The following is a 14,964-nucleotide window of genomic DNA, read 5'->3' as shown; positions in this document are numbered from 1 at the left end:
GCAGGGCAGCACAAACCCACTGCTCTCCCCTGGGTGCCAGCAGGGCACTCACATAGGTCAGTTTGCAGACAGCGTTGGCCTTCACTGCAATGTTGTCCTGCTTCAGCTCCTGCTTGATCTCATCGATGCACTGCGAGATGTATTTGGCCTGAGGAAAACAAACAAACAGCAAATGTAGGTTCCTTTACCAGCTCTGGAGAGGGGGAGAAGCAGCAGAACCCAGCACCTGCAAGCACCAAACCTCACACACACAGTTTAGCACACGCTCAGTTCTGATGGAACTACTGGTTAAAAAGAACCATCACAATTCTGTGACCAAACCAAAAGTGCACTGAGCCGTTTCTTTGGTGGTTTCCCTTCTCCTCCCTCTCCCTCACAATTACACTGCTCAGTCCAGAGCTCTGGATTCCAACATTTGCAAAAATAAAGTTTTTCACCGCAGATTTGAGCACCAGGGGTCTGAACAAACCCCAGTTCCCCATTCCTGGAATGCTCCCTCACCCCTGGGGGATGCCAGAGAACCTGCTCACTACGTGACTCGAAAAAACTGTGTCAAATGCTATTAATAAGCCCCACATTTCAGGTGACTGAGGAAAGTATGCTGAGTTACTCCACTTTTGGGCACCCTGCACATGACAGCACTGCAGGGGTGCACCCACAACCATCCTGAAGGGATAAAGGTGCTCCTTGCCCTCCCCCCAGCCCTGAAGCTCCATGGAAAGTCATGAACCACACCCAGTTCAGCTCAGTTGAGCCCTTTTGCCATTTACTCATTTTGATAAATCACAGTTATTTGTATGAATTTCTCAGCAATTCAAAGAGCCAAATGTCACAGTGTTTACACTTAAATATTGGTCCTTTGTGTCTTTCCAAACAATCACATCTGTGCTTGTGGGAAGGATGTGGCAAACGTGGGATTTAAAAATATCTGCTCAGATTTTACTTTATAAGTAGGGTTAGCTCAGCCAGAGATTCTTCCAGTTCACAATTAATTATGATTAAAGTACTGAAGGTATCTGCTACAGAAAACATGAAAATTGAAATGCAGAGAAATAATCTCTTCTGAAAGCCACATATGCACCAGGGCATTTCACATTCCATACAAATAAATTAACTGCCAGAGGAACCAGGTCAGAGACAGATTACCTAATTCCCAAATAAAACCCTGTCTGAACACCACTGCCTTCCACCAAAAAGATATTTTCAACATAGAAGTTGACTGGCCTGAAGAAAATTCAGGTATTCCTAAATGCCTGTATTTGGGATAGAAACAGTATGTTTGCAATGGGAATTTTCACATTAAGGGAAACACCAAACAACCCTTTTCTCTACACGATTCCCACCTGTCCTCCTGGATACAGGGGAGTGGATCACACCTGCCAAGACTGGGGATGGCATTGCCCCCAAATGCTTAACAATGTCCAGGGGACTTCACCCAGAAGATTTGGGATCCTAAACCTGAAAGTGATTTGGGTCCATACAATTCACATGGGACTTTAAACTCTTGAGCTGAAACTACAAAAACTTGAGAGTAGAAAATAAATACTTGAACAAAGATGCTGAAAGAGGGACTCACGAAACATGCAACTGATCCTCCAACACATTGTACCTGGCCTTGAATATTTTATGCTCCCAGAAGAACACGCTGGAACAGTGTCACAGAATCCTCCCCGTGTTGATCTTGTTGCCTCATCCTGGGCAGCGAGGCCAGCACTGGATCTCAGGGCACAACACTGACACAGGGTATGACAGTCCTGTCCATAACCACGAACCCTCACTGTCCTTTCCCACTGGATCTATCCCCAAACCATTCAAATATGAGTTTAAGCTTCCTGCAGCTTCTTTGGAGGCAAACAGAAACCACTGTGTGAGCAGGGAGGGGAAATAAAGATAACTAGACAGAGAAAAGTTCAGTAGTGTGCAGCCTGGCACAGTGGAGTCACAGCCCCAGCATCCCCAGACAAATCCCTGCCTACCAGTCGGTCCAACTTCTGCAAAAGTACATTACAGAACTCACAATCAGATCTGAGACCACAAAAAAAGGGATTATGAAGAGCAGAAAGAAGTCCTTCCAAAACAGTTGTACTTCAAATCCCAAACCACTACAAGGAATGACAGCCCCTATATATAGAAAGCTTTATAGGATCAGCAGGTATTAACTTTTTGTTAATCTGGTGGAGCAGCACTGCCCTGAGTGAGCAATATGAGGAAAACTGATCTATTCAGTCTCCCAGTTAAATGTGAAGCCCAAGCACCACACCCAGATTTAACTCCCCCATGAGCACGGAGGGAACACAGAGGCGTGAGAGGACCCTCAGTGAGGCTCTGCCTCATGGAATTGCTGCCCTCAGCACAGCACCAGGCAGGACCTGCCCCAAAGCACTTCCCACTGATTGACCCACACCCTCACACTGCAGCTCCTGGGTGGGGTCAGACCACCCCAGAAAAGGGAGAACAACCACCCAATGCAAGGAAGTATTTGGGAGAACCCCCCTACACACAGACATTTACATACTGAAGCAGGACAGAATCTGGACATCCTTCCCAGCATTGATTGTTTCTGCATAAATCCTTCTAATACAGGAATTTCCTGGGGTGGTAATTAAAAATAAATACTTCCCAGAATATCACTGGCTCAGTTTTTCCTTAAATGCTTTTGAAGTCCCATGAATCACGAAATCACTAAGGCTGGAAAAGACCTCTAAGATCACCACATCCAACACTCGTTACTGTTCAGCACTAACCCCTGTCCCCAAGGGCCACATCCACATGATGTCTGAACACTCCCAGGGATGGTGACTCCACCACTGCCCTGGGCAGCTGTGCCAGTGCCTGAGCACCCTCTCCATTGAGAAATATTCCCTAATATCCAAACTAAACCTCCCCTGGCACAACTTGAGGCTGTTCCCTCTCCTCCTGTCCCTTGTTCCCTGGGAGCAGAGCCCGACCTCCCCCAGTTCCCAGGGAGTTGCAGAGCCAGAAGGTCCCCCCTGAGCCTCCTTTTCTACAGGTTGAGCTCCCCCAGCTCCCTCAGCTGCTCCTGCTGCTCCAGACCCTTCCCCAGCTCCGTTCCCTTCCCTGGACACGCTTCAGCCCCTCAATGTCATGAGGGGCCCTGAACTGACTCCAGGTGCAGCCTCACCTCATCATTTATACTCACAATATTCATTAAATTATCAATATATTTCTTAACTCTTAATCCATTACTAATCCTGTGACAGTGTAATTTGAAGTCTCCTCACACATTCTGGCCAGGGGACTGGGGAGCCTCCTGAGTGCCAGCATTTACAGCCCTCTGGCCGTGCCCAGACAGCTGAGGGAGTGAGGCAGCTTTTCACTGTGGTGTGAGGGAGGAGCAGCAGAGCCATCAGGCACAAGGCCGGCAGCAGGGGCAGAGCTGGAGGGCTCTGAGAGCACAGGGGAAGGAGCTGAGAGGAGCTCTTTTATTCCTGCTCGGCTGCCAAGTAGGAAAGGAGCCTTTCCCGGCTCCTTAATGAAATGCTATAGCAACCACTGGGTGATTGTTGTCACTGCCATCCCTCCAAGCAGGAGCACAGAACAGCCCGGAGCAGCCCAGCTAAAGCCGAGTCCAGCTGCAGATGGGAGCTGAGATTACTCAACAAAGCTGAGCAAACAGCACAGTCACAACTGCACTGCTCAGTGCATTCCACCCAGGAGATGCTGGGGGCATTTTATAGCCATTAACAAGATACAGAAGCTGTTTTTAAAATAAGCCCAAATTCCTCAAGAATTCCAAGATCTCACCTTGCAAATATGTGCATTTAAATGAATGTGAGTGGCTAAAATAAAAAGGAAGGTATCATGAATCAAAGACACAGTCCCTTTGACATGAAGGGAAAGTGGGTCATGGTAAGAAGCCAAAATGTCACTTTACAGGATTTTTCATTTCCCAAGCCATGTTTTTTGAATTAACTTTGAAAAACACTAAAACCTTATTCCAAGTTCGGGCCAAGACCAAACTTGAGGTTTACTGACAATTTCAGAGACATTCAGGAAAGACTCATAATTTTTTCAAGCAGTATGTGAACCAAGTTAAAAATCCCTACTCTGAACAACAATTACACTCCTAGGAAATGTGACTGTCCGTGCTGTACTTCCACCAGTTCACGAGAAAACACTGAAGATTGGAATGGAGATCACTGCAGAACCTTTCCTGCCCACTCAGGGTTACAGCCCAGCAAATCAAATGCACTTGATTTGAGAGTCAAACCTGTCACTCACTGCAACAGCCCTTCCAACACAGACAGAAGAGCACAATGTCAGTAAATATTAGTCCTTCTTTCTCTTGCTCCTTCAGGGTTAAATATAGTGTTTTAAGGAAAGGATTATTAACAGTGAATGCCACAACAAGCAAGGTATTTTCCAACGTAAATGTGTAATTACACCATTCTAAACCATAAAAGTTTAAAACAATTAGGACATAAAATTAAACAACAAGCATAAAATATGATGTTTCTTTTGTTTTAAACACTGCAGAATTTATCAGTTTTTGGTAGGACTTTGAAATGAACTCCATGAAATCACGCTGAGCACAAGCACATGATGATCTCACATGAGAGGAAGATCAACTTCCAGGAAACCAGCAACAACCACCCCTCCTTTTTCTCTCTTCTTTCTCTTTATAATAACCTTAAGAAACATTACCTGTGGGACACAGGCCATGTGACATGACCAGGATGCTTCACACCAAAGGCAGTTACACCCCAGACACCTCCTGGAGGTGAAGCAACTTTCAAAACTTGTTCATGCCTCAGGCAGATCCTGTTACAGCTCAGCACAGCTCAGCTGCCAGTTCCTGCCTCAGGAAGAAGGCTGGGAAGAAATGTGGATCACTTGCCAGGCTTCTCTCGGGCCCCCCAAGAGCAGCACTTCATGCTAAACACCACTGAACTAGTCAGAATGTCTGTACTCAGTGTTTGCAGTCCCTGGACACGAGCACTGTACCACGACAGCACAGAACTGATCAACTGAACTAACAGCCAAGAGCATGAAAAAACAAAAGGTGCTGCTTTCCACTCACTGGAAAGCATCAGAAATCAACATATCAGATGTTAAGTAAAAATATTACATTGTTTAAATACCGTAGGAAAAGCTCTTTGGGATAAGTAACAGATCCTTTGTTAAGATTTCTCCATGGTTGGGTAGAAAGAGAATTCCAAGGGTGTTCCCACACACACTCCTCAGCCTGACTCCAGCAGAGCAGATGAGAACAGCCCAGAGTGTGAGCAGTGAGTGGGAAAGTGCACTGAGCTCATTGCAGCCAAAGTCCAGCAGTGCAGAGGGCACCGAGTGCAAGAAAGAGCTCAGGAAACAGGTTACAACTTGAAAGGCACCTTCCTAAAGCCAAGCTTATCTTTCACTCAGCTGTTGATAAACAGCGTGGCTGTACATGTTCTAACACGACTGAGTTTGCCCTTGCTCCCCAGCTTTCCAGGGATTTATTCACCCACCCTGAGGTAAGGATGCCAGACACTGCTGTTCTCCTGGGTGACACACCCTGGAAGCACCAGGGCGAGCCTCTGCCGGGCCATTTGCAGCACACTTCTGTATTATTTATTAGAAACATGATGCATTACCCAGTGCCCCCTTGTCCATTCCAACCACAGCGAGATCACAAGGCTCCTTGGCCAAACAACACTGAGGAAGGAAGGCAAAAAATCAATTTACAGTTTTTTGTTTTCCTTATGTTTGCTGAAGTTATACATACCAACTGAAACCTGCCATGCTGCATCCTAAACTGACCCATAAACCAAGAAAAAACTTTGATCCAGAGAGATGCTGTGTAAGAGCTGTGCACCAGTTTCAGAGCAGATACCAAATCCAGACCAGCCACCACAAAACCACCCATGACCTTCTGAACAGGTACAGAACACAAGGGTCGGGTTTCAGGGAAGAAACAGCTGCTTGTCCAAAGTGAATCTAAGCCAGAGCCAGGCCAGCACATGCACCCAGACAGCACGGCAGCACCAGCAGCATTCCCAGGAGCACTGGGGTGTTCCAGCAATCCCCCACGGAGAGCTGCTTTTGGGTGGTCTATGGAATCCCAGGACGGGTCAGGCTGGAAGGGACCAGTGTGCATTACCTGGTCCCACCTCCCTGCTCCAGCAGGGTCACCCCAGAGCACACAGCACAGCATTGTGTCCACAGGGGTCTGGAATATCTCCAGTGAGGGACACTCCACCCCTCCCTGGGCAGCCTGTTCAGTGCTTGGTCACTGCACAGGGAAGTTCTCCCTCATGTCCAGGTGGAGCTTCCTGGGCATCAGTTCCTGCCCGTTCCTCCTGTGCCATTGCTGGGCCCCCCGAGCAGAGCCTGGTCCATCCTCTGCCCCCTCCCTGCAGCCCCTGACACACCCTGGGGAGGGCCCCTCCCAGTCTCCTCTGGATGCTGAGCAGCCCCAGCTCCCTCAGCCTTTCCTCAGCAGAGAGATGCTCCAGGCCAAAGGTAATTCAATGTTTCACACAAGAAAGGATTTCATCTTGACCCCTCACAGACAGGTTTGGCCAAGGTGTCAACACTGAAGGGGAACCAGCAACCCCCAAACCCTGGTGTGAATCAGCAAACAGGGACCAGCAGCAGGGTCTGGAGATGGCCCTTAATTATCTCCACAATGATCAGTCTCTTAATATAAATACATCTCCCGTCTGATCACAGCATTTGTTAATTTAATTGCAGCAATTAAACAAATCCTCAGGGCCCTCTGCTGTCTAAACCATATCCGAGCAGACAACTTTTAAGAGAAATGCGTCAGATAAAAGTGCAAATACAAGATGTACTCAAAGTTTTATTTTTACCTTACTTTGCAAAAAGCTCTGCAAGTGTTTTTACAGTAGGTTTTTCAACTTGCTCATTCCAGACATCCCTCTGTGCAGTTTCAGGCTCTGCTAAAGTCAGGCTTCATTACAAGCACGTGCTTTGTTGGATGCATAGGAAACAGTCACTTCCTCCCAGGGAACTAAAGTAGCTATTGTTGCAGAGACTCAGCTGACTGGCATTAGTTCAGAGGGAAACATCCCAAAAAAAGATGCTTAACGATGTACTAATACTATGTAAAAATGGAACACTGAAAAATGACAAAGCTGTAACAGCCATGAGAACTTCACAGTTATGGAAAGGTAAGGAGGATAATGAAGAAAAACACTGTTGGCGCCCATTGCAGACTCCTTAAATTCAGGACAAATATTTGTGTCATTAAAGTAAGTTTGTTCACTCCTCCCTGCTGTACAATCACACCATTCTTTCCAAACCAAGGTACACTCTCCAGGCTGGAGCTGACTCAGTGATAGCTTGGAGTGATGGATTTTATACAGCCCTGCCATGAAGACTGAGCCAAGCAGGAGAAAGTTCCAACACTCCCACACCGACACCTCCCTCCATTTACACACCTTTTAACAGGGGAATCTCTCAGTGGAAGTTTTCAGTTTTGAACATCTAGGTCATCACAGAAACAACAATATAAAAGGAAACAGCTAATCCAAAACCAGCACTGAACTCTGTGGTTTACAAACCCTGACTGCTCAGCAACTGAGGGGAGCTGGTATGACCCAAACATTCTTCGTGCCCAGTTATGCTCAGGATTCAATAGGACTCACTTATTTCAGTTAACTCAGTTACTGTGAACATTTGCTTCTCATTTAAAAAAAGCACCACCTTTATGAGCTACTACCACCCCCACTAACCATGTTATTTTCTGCATCTTTTACCCTACTCCAATACCTTTATGCTTCCTGCCACCTGGATTTTAGCAGACTCCCCTTTAGATTAGGAAGCATTTCAATGATCAGAGGTTTTTAATAACCTAAGGAACACAAACGCTTCTTTGTAACTGGTCCCATGACTCTGTTCTGTCTGTAATGCTGCCCTTGCTGCTCTTTACAGGGCACCAGAAACAGGACACATTATCAGGAACACTCCCAAGTGAAAAATCTAAAGGTACTCTCCCTACACAAATGTATTCTCTAACCCACATTGTGGAGGAAGAGCTTTTTAGTCACTTGAGTGGCCACTGATGACAGGAAATCACAAAAGGCCCCATTTTCTGCAACTCAGCACTGGGACCAAGATCTGCATCAAAAAGCAGCAAATAAACAAGTCTCTGAACACGATCACGGTGCAGAAATGGAATTTATATCTGTATTGTACTTTGATTTTTCGGGCTGTTCCTTTCCTGGCCCCACTAAAGGCACGGTGTATGGCCACTCCATTCCTTAGGTAGCAGAAAGCTCTTCCCCTGCCCTGGGCCTGCCCAGGCACAATATTTACTTCCACACGTCTGGATCATTTCAAACCCTCAGCAGAGACGGCTACAAAACAACCTGGACTGGGAACAAAGCTATTAGCCCCACTTATGCCACAGCCAATTAAGTAATATTTAATACAGGAGAAAGCAAGAAGCTAATGAAAGGCAGCACTAATGCAAAGGCTCAGCAGCTCCTGCAGGAGAACAGAGCCACGCCTTGGCTCGTGTTCCACGCTCCAGGCCCTGTCCCTGTGACAGGGCACGTGAGGCAGGACACTCACACACATCCCAGACTGGTTTTTCCCCCACTGGTGTGAGGTCCTTACCCAACCCTCTTTGTGTATTGTTTCTATTTCCGACTTTGTCTTCCCCAGTGATTCAAAGAATTAACAATAGCAACCCCAGAGCCACTCGAAAGTGGGTGGAATAATGAGCTCCCTTCAAAGATATGAACACACACACGCCACGCAGTAACTGATGCTGCAGAGCCTCAAAGAGCCGTCTGTCAGCTGAGAACGGCACAGCCTCAGGCACCAACAGGCTTCCTAGCATTCCTCAAAATTCCCTGAGCATGTTCCATCCCACATCCCTTGCCATTAGATCCTAACACTCCCCCAGTGGCCGGGGCCCAGAAGCCACAGCATTAGAAGGCCTCTGGCCTCGCTCCTGACAGGCTGTGCCCAGACTTCTGTGATGTTCAAAGATTCCTCAAAGCTCCTCAAGACGTCACTTCATCTGAGACGTGCCAGAGGAGAAGCTGAAGTGTGCAGTGGAGCACAGCAGCCCTTTATTTAGGGGAAAAAGGGTTTTCAACAATGCAAGTCCCCTGGCCTTAGGTAACCTGCTGCCAGGTTGGGCAGCCCAGGCTGAGCAGTGAAACATTTCTCTTCAGCATTATATCAATGACTGACATGAATTTTTTTTCCAACCAGAAGCACGGATTGCTCCTCTCGCTCTTCCAACTTGCTTCTGTACAAACCAGCTTCCTAAATGTAAACCAGCAACAAGATACTTATCACCAAACACCACACAGAACAAAATAAATTTTTTAATATGCTTTTCCCCGAAAGGATCAATTAACAGAAACACAAAGGGCTGATCCTGGCACACAAAGCAGAGTCTGAGAGAAGAGGGAGGTGATTTTCTCAAGTTATGAGAGAAGCGTGCAGACATTTCACGCAGGACTTTTTTAATCCCTTCTCCCTCCAGAAGTGTCCTCCAGTAAATCAAAGACACCTGAAACAGAGGGCTATGGTCTGGACAGGACAAAGCACCTGATTAACATCTCTGTTTCTGTTCCTTTATCATTTCAGTTTTATAAAGGAGGCTCTCACCACAGCATCTGACAGGAGCTTCCTTGGTGGGAACACCAAATTTCTTAACTGTGAACACAATACACTGTGCAAGAGCCAAACAGCATCACAGGATTATCCCACCCCTTATTTCACATTTAGGAGAACAGACAGCATCTATCAGTTTGGAATAACTTGGAAAAAATCCAGTATGCTTCTAACAGCCTGGGGTTCAAGCTGAGTGTGCTGTGTAGCAGATCCATAAGGAGCAGGCACAAAGTGGGAGAAGTTACTCCATGGGGTACAAAACCATGAAAGACTCACAGCTTTCACGAGCAAAAGGATTCATTTTCCAAAAGAAAGGGAGAGAATGAGGTATTGGAAGTGAAAGTTGGGAGAACACAGCAGGATCAAGTCGTTCTTGGAACGCCTGGCTTTCCCTCAGACTTTGAGCTGGCTCTGGGAAACACCACAGGGACTGAAGTGTTGGAAAGTAAACACAACGTGTCAAACCCGGGAAGGAGCTAATGCTGTTCTGCCACCTCATCCTTCCACTCGGCCCATGATGCAGCTCCAGTATTCCCTGGAAAACTGAAAAATGCACAGAGTAAGTCTGCCCAGAACAGTGACTGTGTTAACCACCTCATCCCTCTTACCTCACAGCCTTCAGCTGCAGTGGTTTAAACTCAAAATAACTGGCTCAGCCTTGGATACAGACCAGGAAGGACAATGGGAATGCCTCTGACAGGGAATTACGTCCTGCAGAGAGGCTGGGAGCTGTGGGCCAGGCAGCTCCAGCACCCTCAGCTCCTCTGTGAGCTGAGCAGGACACAGAACGTATCCATAAAGAGCTGTAACCTCCCTTGGGGTGTGAGATTTGGGGTCCCAGCAACACAGGGGGATCACAAACCCCAGAAGCAAGAGCACAGTGGGGCTGCCAAAGAGCTGCACTGAGGAACCCACGCGTGAGATGAGGGGAGAAGCACCTGGTCCATCCCCCACTGCAAACACAGCCTGGAGGGGACAGGGAAACACAAACCACTCACCTGCCAGGGGACCTGTGCAGGAAGGGGAAAGGAACAAACCTTCCTTGGCCACAAAGACAAGGGGGAAAAGTGATGGTAGATTTTTCCATATGATTAAATTCCAAAAGACAAAACTCAACACCTATAAAATAACTAAATCAGAGCAAAAATCACACCTTCATTTCTTTCCGTGTTGTTTTCATTTAACAACCACTGTCCTTTCCAGAGACAACTCTTCATGGAGCAACTCCTGTTGAGCTGAGACCAACAGCCAACATCCTCCCCCACCACACTGCTGTTTGTTTAAAACAAACTTACTGTTGTGAACAGGACAGACTGTGTGTCCTAAGCTTAAACACTTATCCTTGAGACACACAAATGTTGGTTGAACAACTACATTCAGTACTGGAGCAACATTTAATAGATACAATGAACAATGGAAGCACTGTAGGAGAAGGAGGAAGAATTTTTGCAGCTACTTCCTCCAAAGGAGCATTCTGATTTTGTAACATCACCTGAAAGTTAGCAAATGTCCCTGGCCACTGCCTGGGAAGCATTTAATCCAGGCCCTACAGCTCAACAGCAGGTTTCCAGCTGAGCCAGGAAAAGGCACAGTCCTGTGCTGTTTGCAGCCACTCCCATGGAATTAAGCAAACTCTTTGAAGGATTCCCAAACAGTCTGTGCCACAGAACACGCACATTTCACCAGTGCAACGTCTTAATGAGCTGAACACACCCTGAATTTGGGGTTAATTTATGCTGTGCTCATGAGGATATAAAAAGGAACTATCCCTACAGTTATCTATTTTGAAATCTTATCACTTCTACTCCAAATTAAAGAGTTTAAAATGTATTGTAAGAGACAACACTTTTGCTCTGACCTCACGAAATCCCAGATTGTGAATATATTGAGTAACAACTTCTTTCAAATACACAGAGCCCTACAAAATTATCCAAGGAGTGTTCTTTCCTGACTCCAAAGGACACCAAAGCCAATGTATTTTAACCTCTTGTCACAGACTGAAAACAAGCTCCGAGTGGCTCACGATGCACAGGAACCTGCTCATTCTGCACTTGTGCTCTTTAGGAAGCTGTTTGTGACAGAATTGTTTTACAAAGGAGAACAGCACGTTCAATTCTTCTCAAAGAACTGGGGCCACTAGTCCTGGACCAGCCTGGACCTTCATCAGGGGGATCCTCAGAGGTCTGAGAGTTGATGAAACATTTTCTGCCCTAAGCACAAAAGAATAAAGCAGGTTTACTAAAAGCAGCACAACACACAAACTGCTGTGGGGAGTGTTCATAGGAACACAGCTCACCAGGGCCAGGTTTGGGGAGAATATCAGACTCATAACAAATCCCTACAGAAATGGTTTTTCCACTTCTCTGTCATGTTTCCCACATTTTGCAGGGCAGTGTTTTCCTCTGCCACCAAACCAACACCCATAAATTTAACTTACACTAAAATAAACTTGATTCCATGATCCCCATGGGTCCCTTCCAACTCAGCATTTTCCATAAAAAAATAGAAGTTTCCAAGTGTAACAACACCTTGTCCTGTGCACAAGGGACTTAAAAACCATTTGAGCAGCCCAGAGATTTTGAAAGTTCTATCTTGTGCACCAGCAATAAAAAAATCTGTTTTCCAAGTATTTAATCTAGTTACACGTTCACAACTTTGCCAGATGCTTTGGACAGCTGATACGACTTGGATATTGTATTTGTATAAACAGACATTGTGGTCTTATTTTTTCCAGCCTGTTAATACCCAGAGCAACTCCCCAGTGCCCCAGCAAAGCCCAACTGTTACACTAGACATAAAAAAGCTTCTCAGGTGGTGATTTACTTGAAGATGAACATCAGTGACATCCTCAGTGCCCGTTACCTCCCAGTCACCATGTGACACCTCGCTGTGGAGTCTCACATAACACGTTCTTGATGACTAATTATTTCACCTATACTAATTTCCTGATCACGTGCCTCTCATACATGAGGGATAACAGGCCGACACACACAACTGATTGCTGCTTAGAAAGAGCTCTGAGAGAAGGACATTTCAGTCAGAAGATGCACAACACGAGTAACCTCAAAGCCGAATTATGACTGAGCTCAGCTCTCCTGTAGATCAGCTTCATGATGAAGAATATATAGTTTCCTACACGTGACTGTAGGGCTGTGGAGGAAGGAATTCTTCTATATTCTTCATGTGCGTGTGTGTACGTATATATGTATATATGTACATCAGGGACCTCAACGCCACGACACCACACTAAATGGGAAGGCGAGCACCAAGCGTGACCCTCCCTTGTGAAGTTTCGTGCTCTCTCCCAGCCTGTCCCTCCGTCCCCACACCCCGGCGTCACCTTCCTCCTTCTGATTCCCGCTTCCCCCTTCCCCGAACCCACACCCGCAGCCCAGACACGGCCCCCCCCGGGCAGCGAGCGCGACACCCCCGGCCCGGCCCTCACCTCGTCCTCCTTGTGGTTGCGGATACCGCGCACCAGGTCCTGCAGGTTCTTGTCAAACATGCGGTCGATGCTGCCCTTCACCATCTTCAGCGCCATGGCGGCGGCGGGGCCTGCGCCGGGCTGAGGGGGCCGGGCCCGGCCGGGGTGGGGGGGCCGCCGCGGTGCTGCTGCCGCTCGGAGCCGGGTGCGAGCAGCCGTGCTGGACGCTCACATGCCGGGGGGCTCGGAGGGGCTCGTGGGGCGCGGGCGGTGCGGCCCCGGCGGGCGGGAGGACGGGCAGGGCAGGGGCGGCCCCGGCCGCGGGCGCAGCTCCGGGCGGCGCTGAGCTCCGGCGCCGACAAAATGGCGGCCGGTCAGCTGAGGGCGAGGCCACGCCCCCGGAGCGACCACGCCCCCTCCGAGCGGCCACGCCCCCCGCCGGCTCTGTAAGCCGCGCCGCGCTCTCTAACCACGCCCACTCCGCTTAGGCCACGCCCACGCGTGTGGCCACGCCCCCAGCAGCCCCTGGCGCGCACCCGGCTCCCCGATCTCCAGCCGCGCCCCCCGACACACGGACACGCCCCTGCTGCGCGGACACGCCCCCCGAGTGGGCGGTCACGTCCTCTCGCCCCGCCCCGCCGGCTCTGCCCGCCTCGCCCCCTCTCTAGACACGCCCCTGCCCGCCCTGGCCGCGCCCCTCTCCCACATCACCACGCCCCATAGTCCGAGGGCGGCTGCTCAGCCCCGCCCACTCCAATTGGATCCCGCCCCCAAGTCATCATGGCCACGCCCCCGACCGACTGGCCACGCCCCCAACACCTCCTGGCCAGGCCCCTGCCCGCATGGCCACGCCCCCATAGCCAGCCCTCCCTCTACACATCGCTCATCAGTCCCGCCCACTCCAATTAGGCCACGCCCAGCCCCAATCTGGCCACGCCTTCGCATGATCACGTACCGGAGCCCACCTGACCACGCCCCCTGCCCGTATGACCACGCCCCCGAGCCTGCCCCGCCCACCACTCCGATCTCCAGTTCCTCCCACTCTGACCAGGCCCCGCCCACTCCACTCAGGCCCCGCCCATCGGAGCACAAGGTCGGGGGGTCCCGCTCTCCCATCCCATGGGATGGGAACGACAGCAAACACCGACCTGTAAAGGAAAACCCCAACCCAGGAAGCGCTTGGAGTGTTTAATGAGCCGCAGGACCTGGCCAAGGGGCCCGTGGGGTCCCGGGCTGTGTGAGGAGGAGCGTTGGCAGAGGGTCAGTCCTGCCCCTTCCTCAGCCCTGGGGGGCTCCCCAGGAGTGCCGTGTCCAGGTCTGGGCTCCTCTGGATGAGAAGGACATGGAGCTCCTGCAGCGAGTCCAGTGAAGGCTGTGAGGATGAGGAGGGGACTGGAGCATCTCTCTGCTGAGGAAAGGCTGAGGGAGCTGGGGCTGCTCAGCATCCAGAGGAGACCGGGAGGGGCCCTCCCCAGGGTGTGTCAGGGGCTGCAGGGAGGGAGCAGAGGAGGGACCAGGCTCTGCTCGGGGGGCCCAGCAATGGCACAGCAGGAACGGGCAGGAGCTGATGCCCAGGAAGCTCCACCTGGACGTGAGGGAGAACTTCCCTGTGCAGTGACCAAGCACTGAACAGGCTGCCCAGGGAGGGGTGGAGTGTCCCTCACTGGAGATATTCCAGACCCCTGTGGACACAATGCTGTGCTGTGTGCTCTGGGATGGCCCTGCTGGAGCAGGGAGGTGGGACCAGGAGACCCACAGTGGTCCCTTCCAGCCTGACCCATCCTGGGATTGTGGGATTCATCCCCGCCTGTCACCACCTGCCCCTGGCCCTGCCCCCGCAGGTCCCTACCTGGGGACATGGAGCCCTCCATGGGGATGGGGGTCCTTCCATGGGGATGGGGATCCTTCCATGAGGATGGGATCCCTCTCTGGGTAAGGGA

General features: G+C 49.6%; 1 protein-coding gene across 1 annotated transcript in view; it reads right to left on the bottom strand.

The window, feature by feature from the left end:
* Positions 1–13,309, bottom strand: part of AP3D1 (adaptor related protein complex 3 subunit delta 1) — a 41,005-nt gene extending 27,696 nt beyond the window's left edge. The window contains exons 1-2 of the mRNA XM_027703078.1: positions 13,046–13,309; positions 53–148 (exon numbers count right to left, since the gene is read on the bottom strand). Of these exons, the coding sequence (XP_027558879.1) occupies positions 53–148; positions 13,046–13,141 (192 nt within the window). The 5' untranslated portion in view covers positions 13,142–13,309. The remainder of the gene's footprint in view (positions 1–52; positions 149–13,045) is intronic.
* Positions 13,310–14,964: the final 1,655 nt, after the last annotated feature.

This window comes from Neopelma chrysocephalum, unplaced genomic scaffold (assembly GCF_003984885.1).
Source record: "Neopelma chrysocephalum unplaced genomic scaffold, ASM398488v2 Primary Assembly neopelma1_201, whole genome shotgun sequence".
In the NCBI taxonomy this organism is placed as follows: Eukaryota; Metazoa; Chordata; class Aves; order Passeriformes; family Pipridae; genus Neopelma; species Neopelma chrysocephalum.
This window is presented reverse-complemented; position numbering and strand designations above follow the sequence as displayed.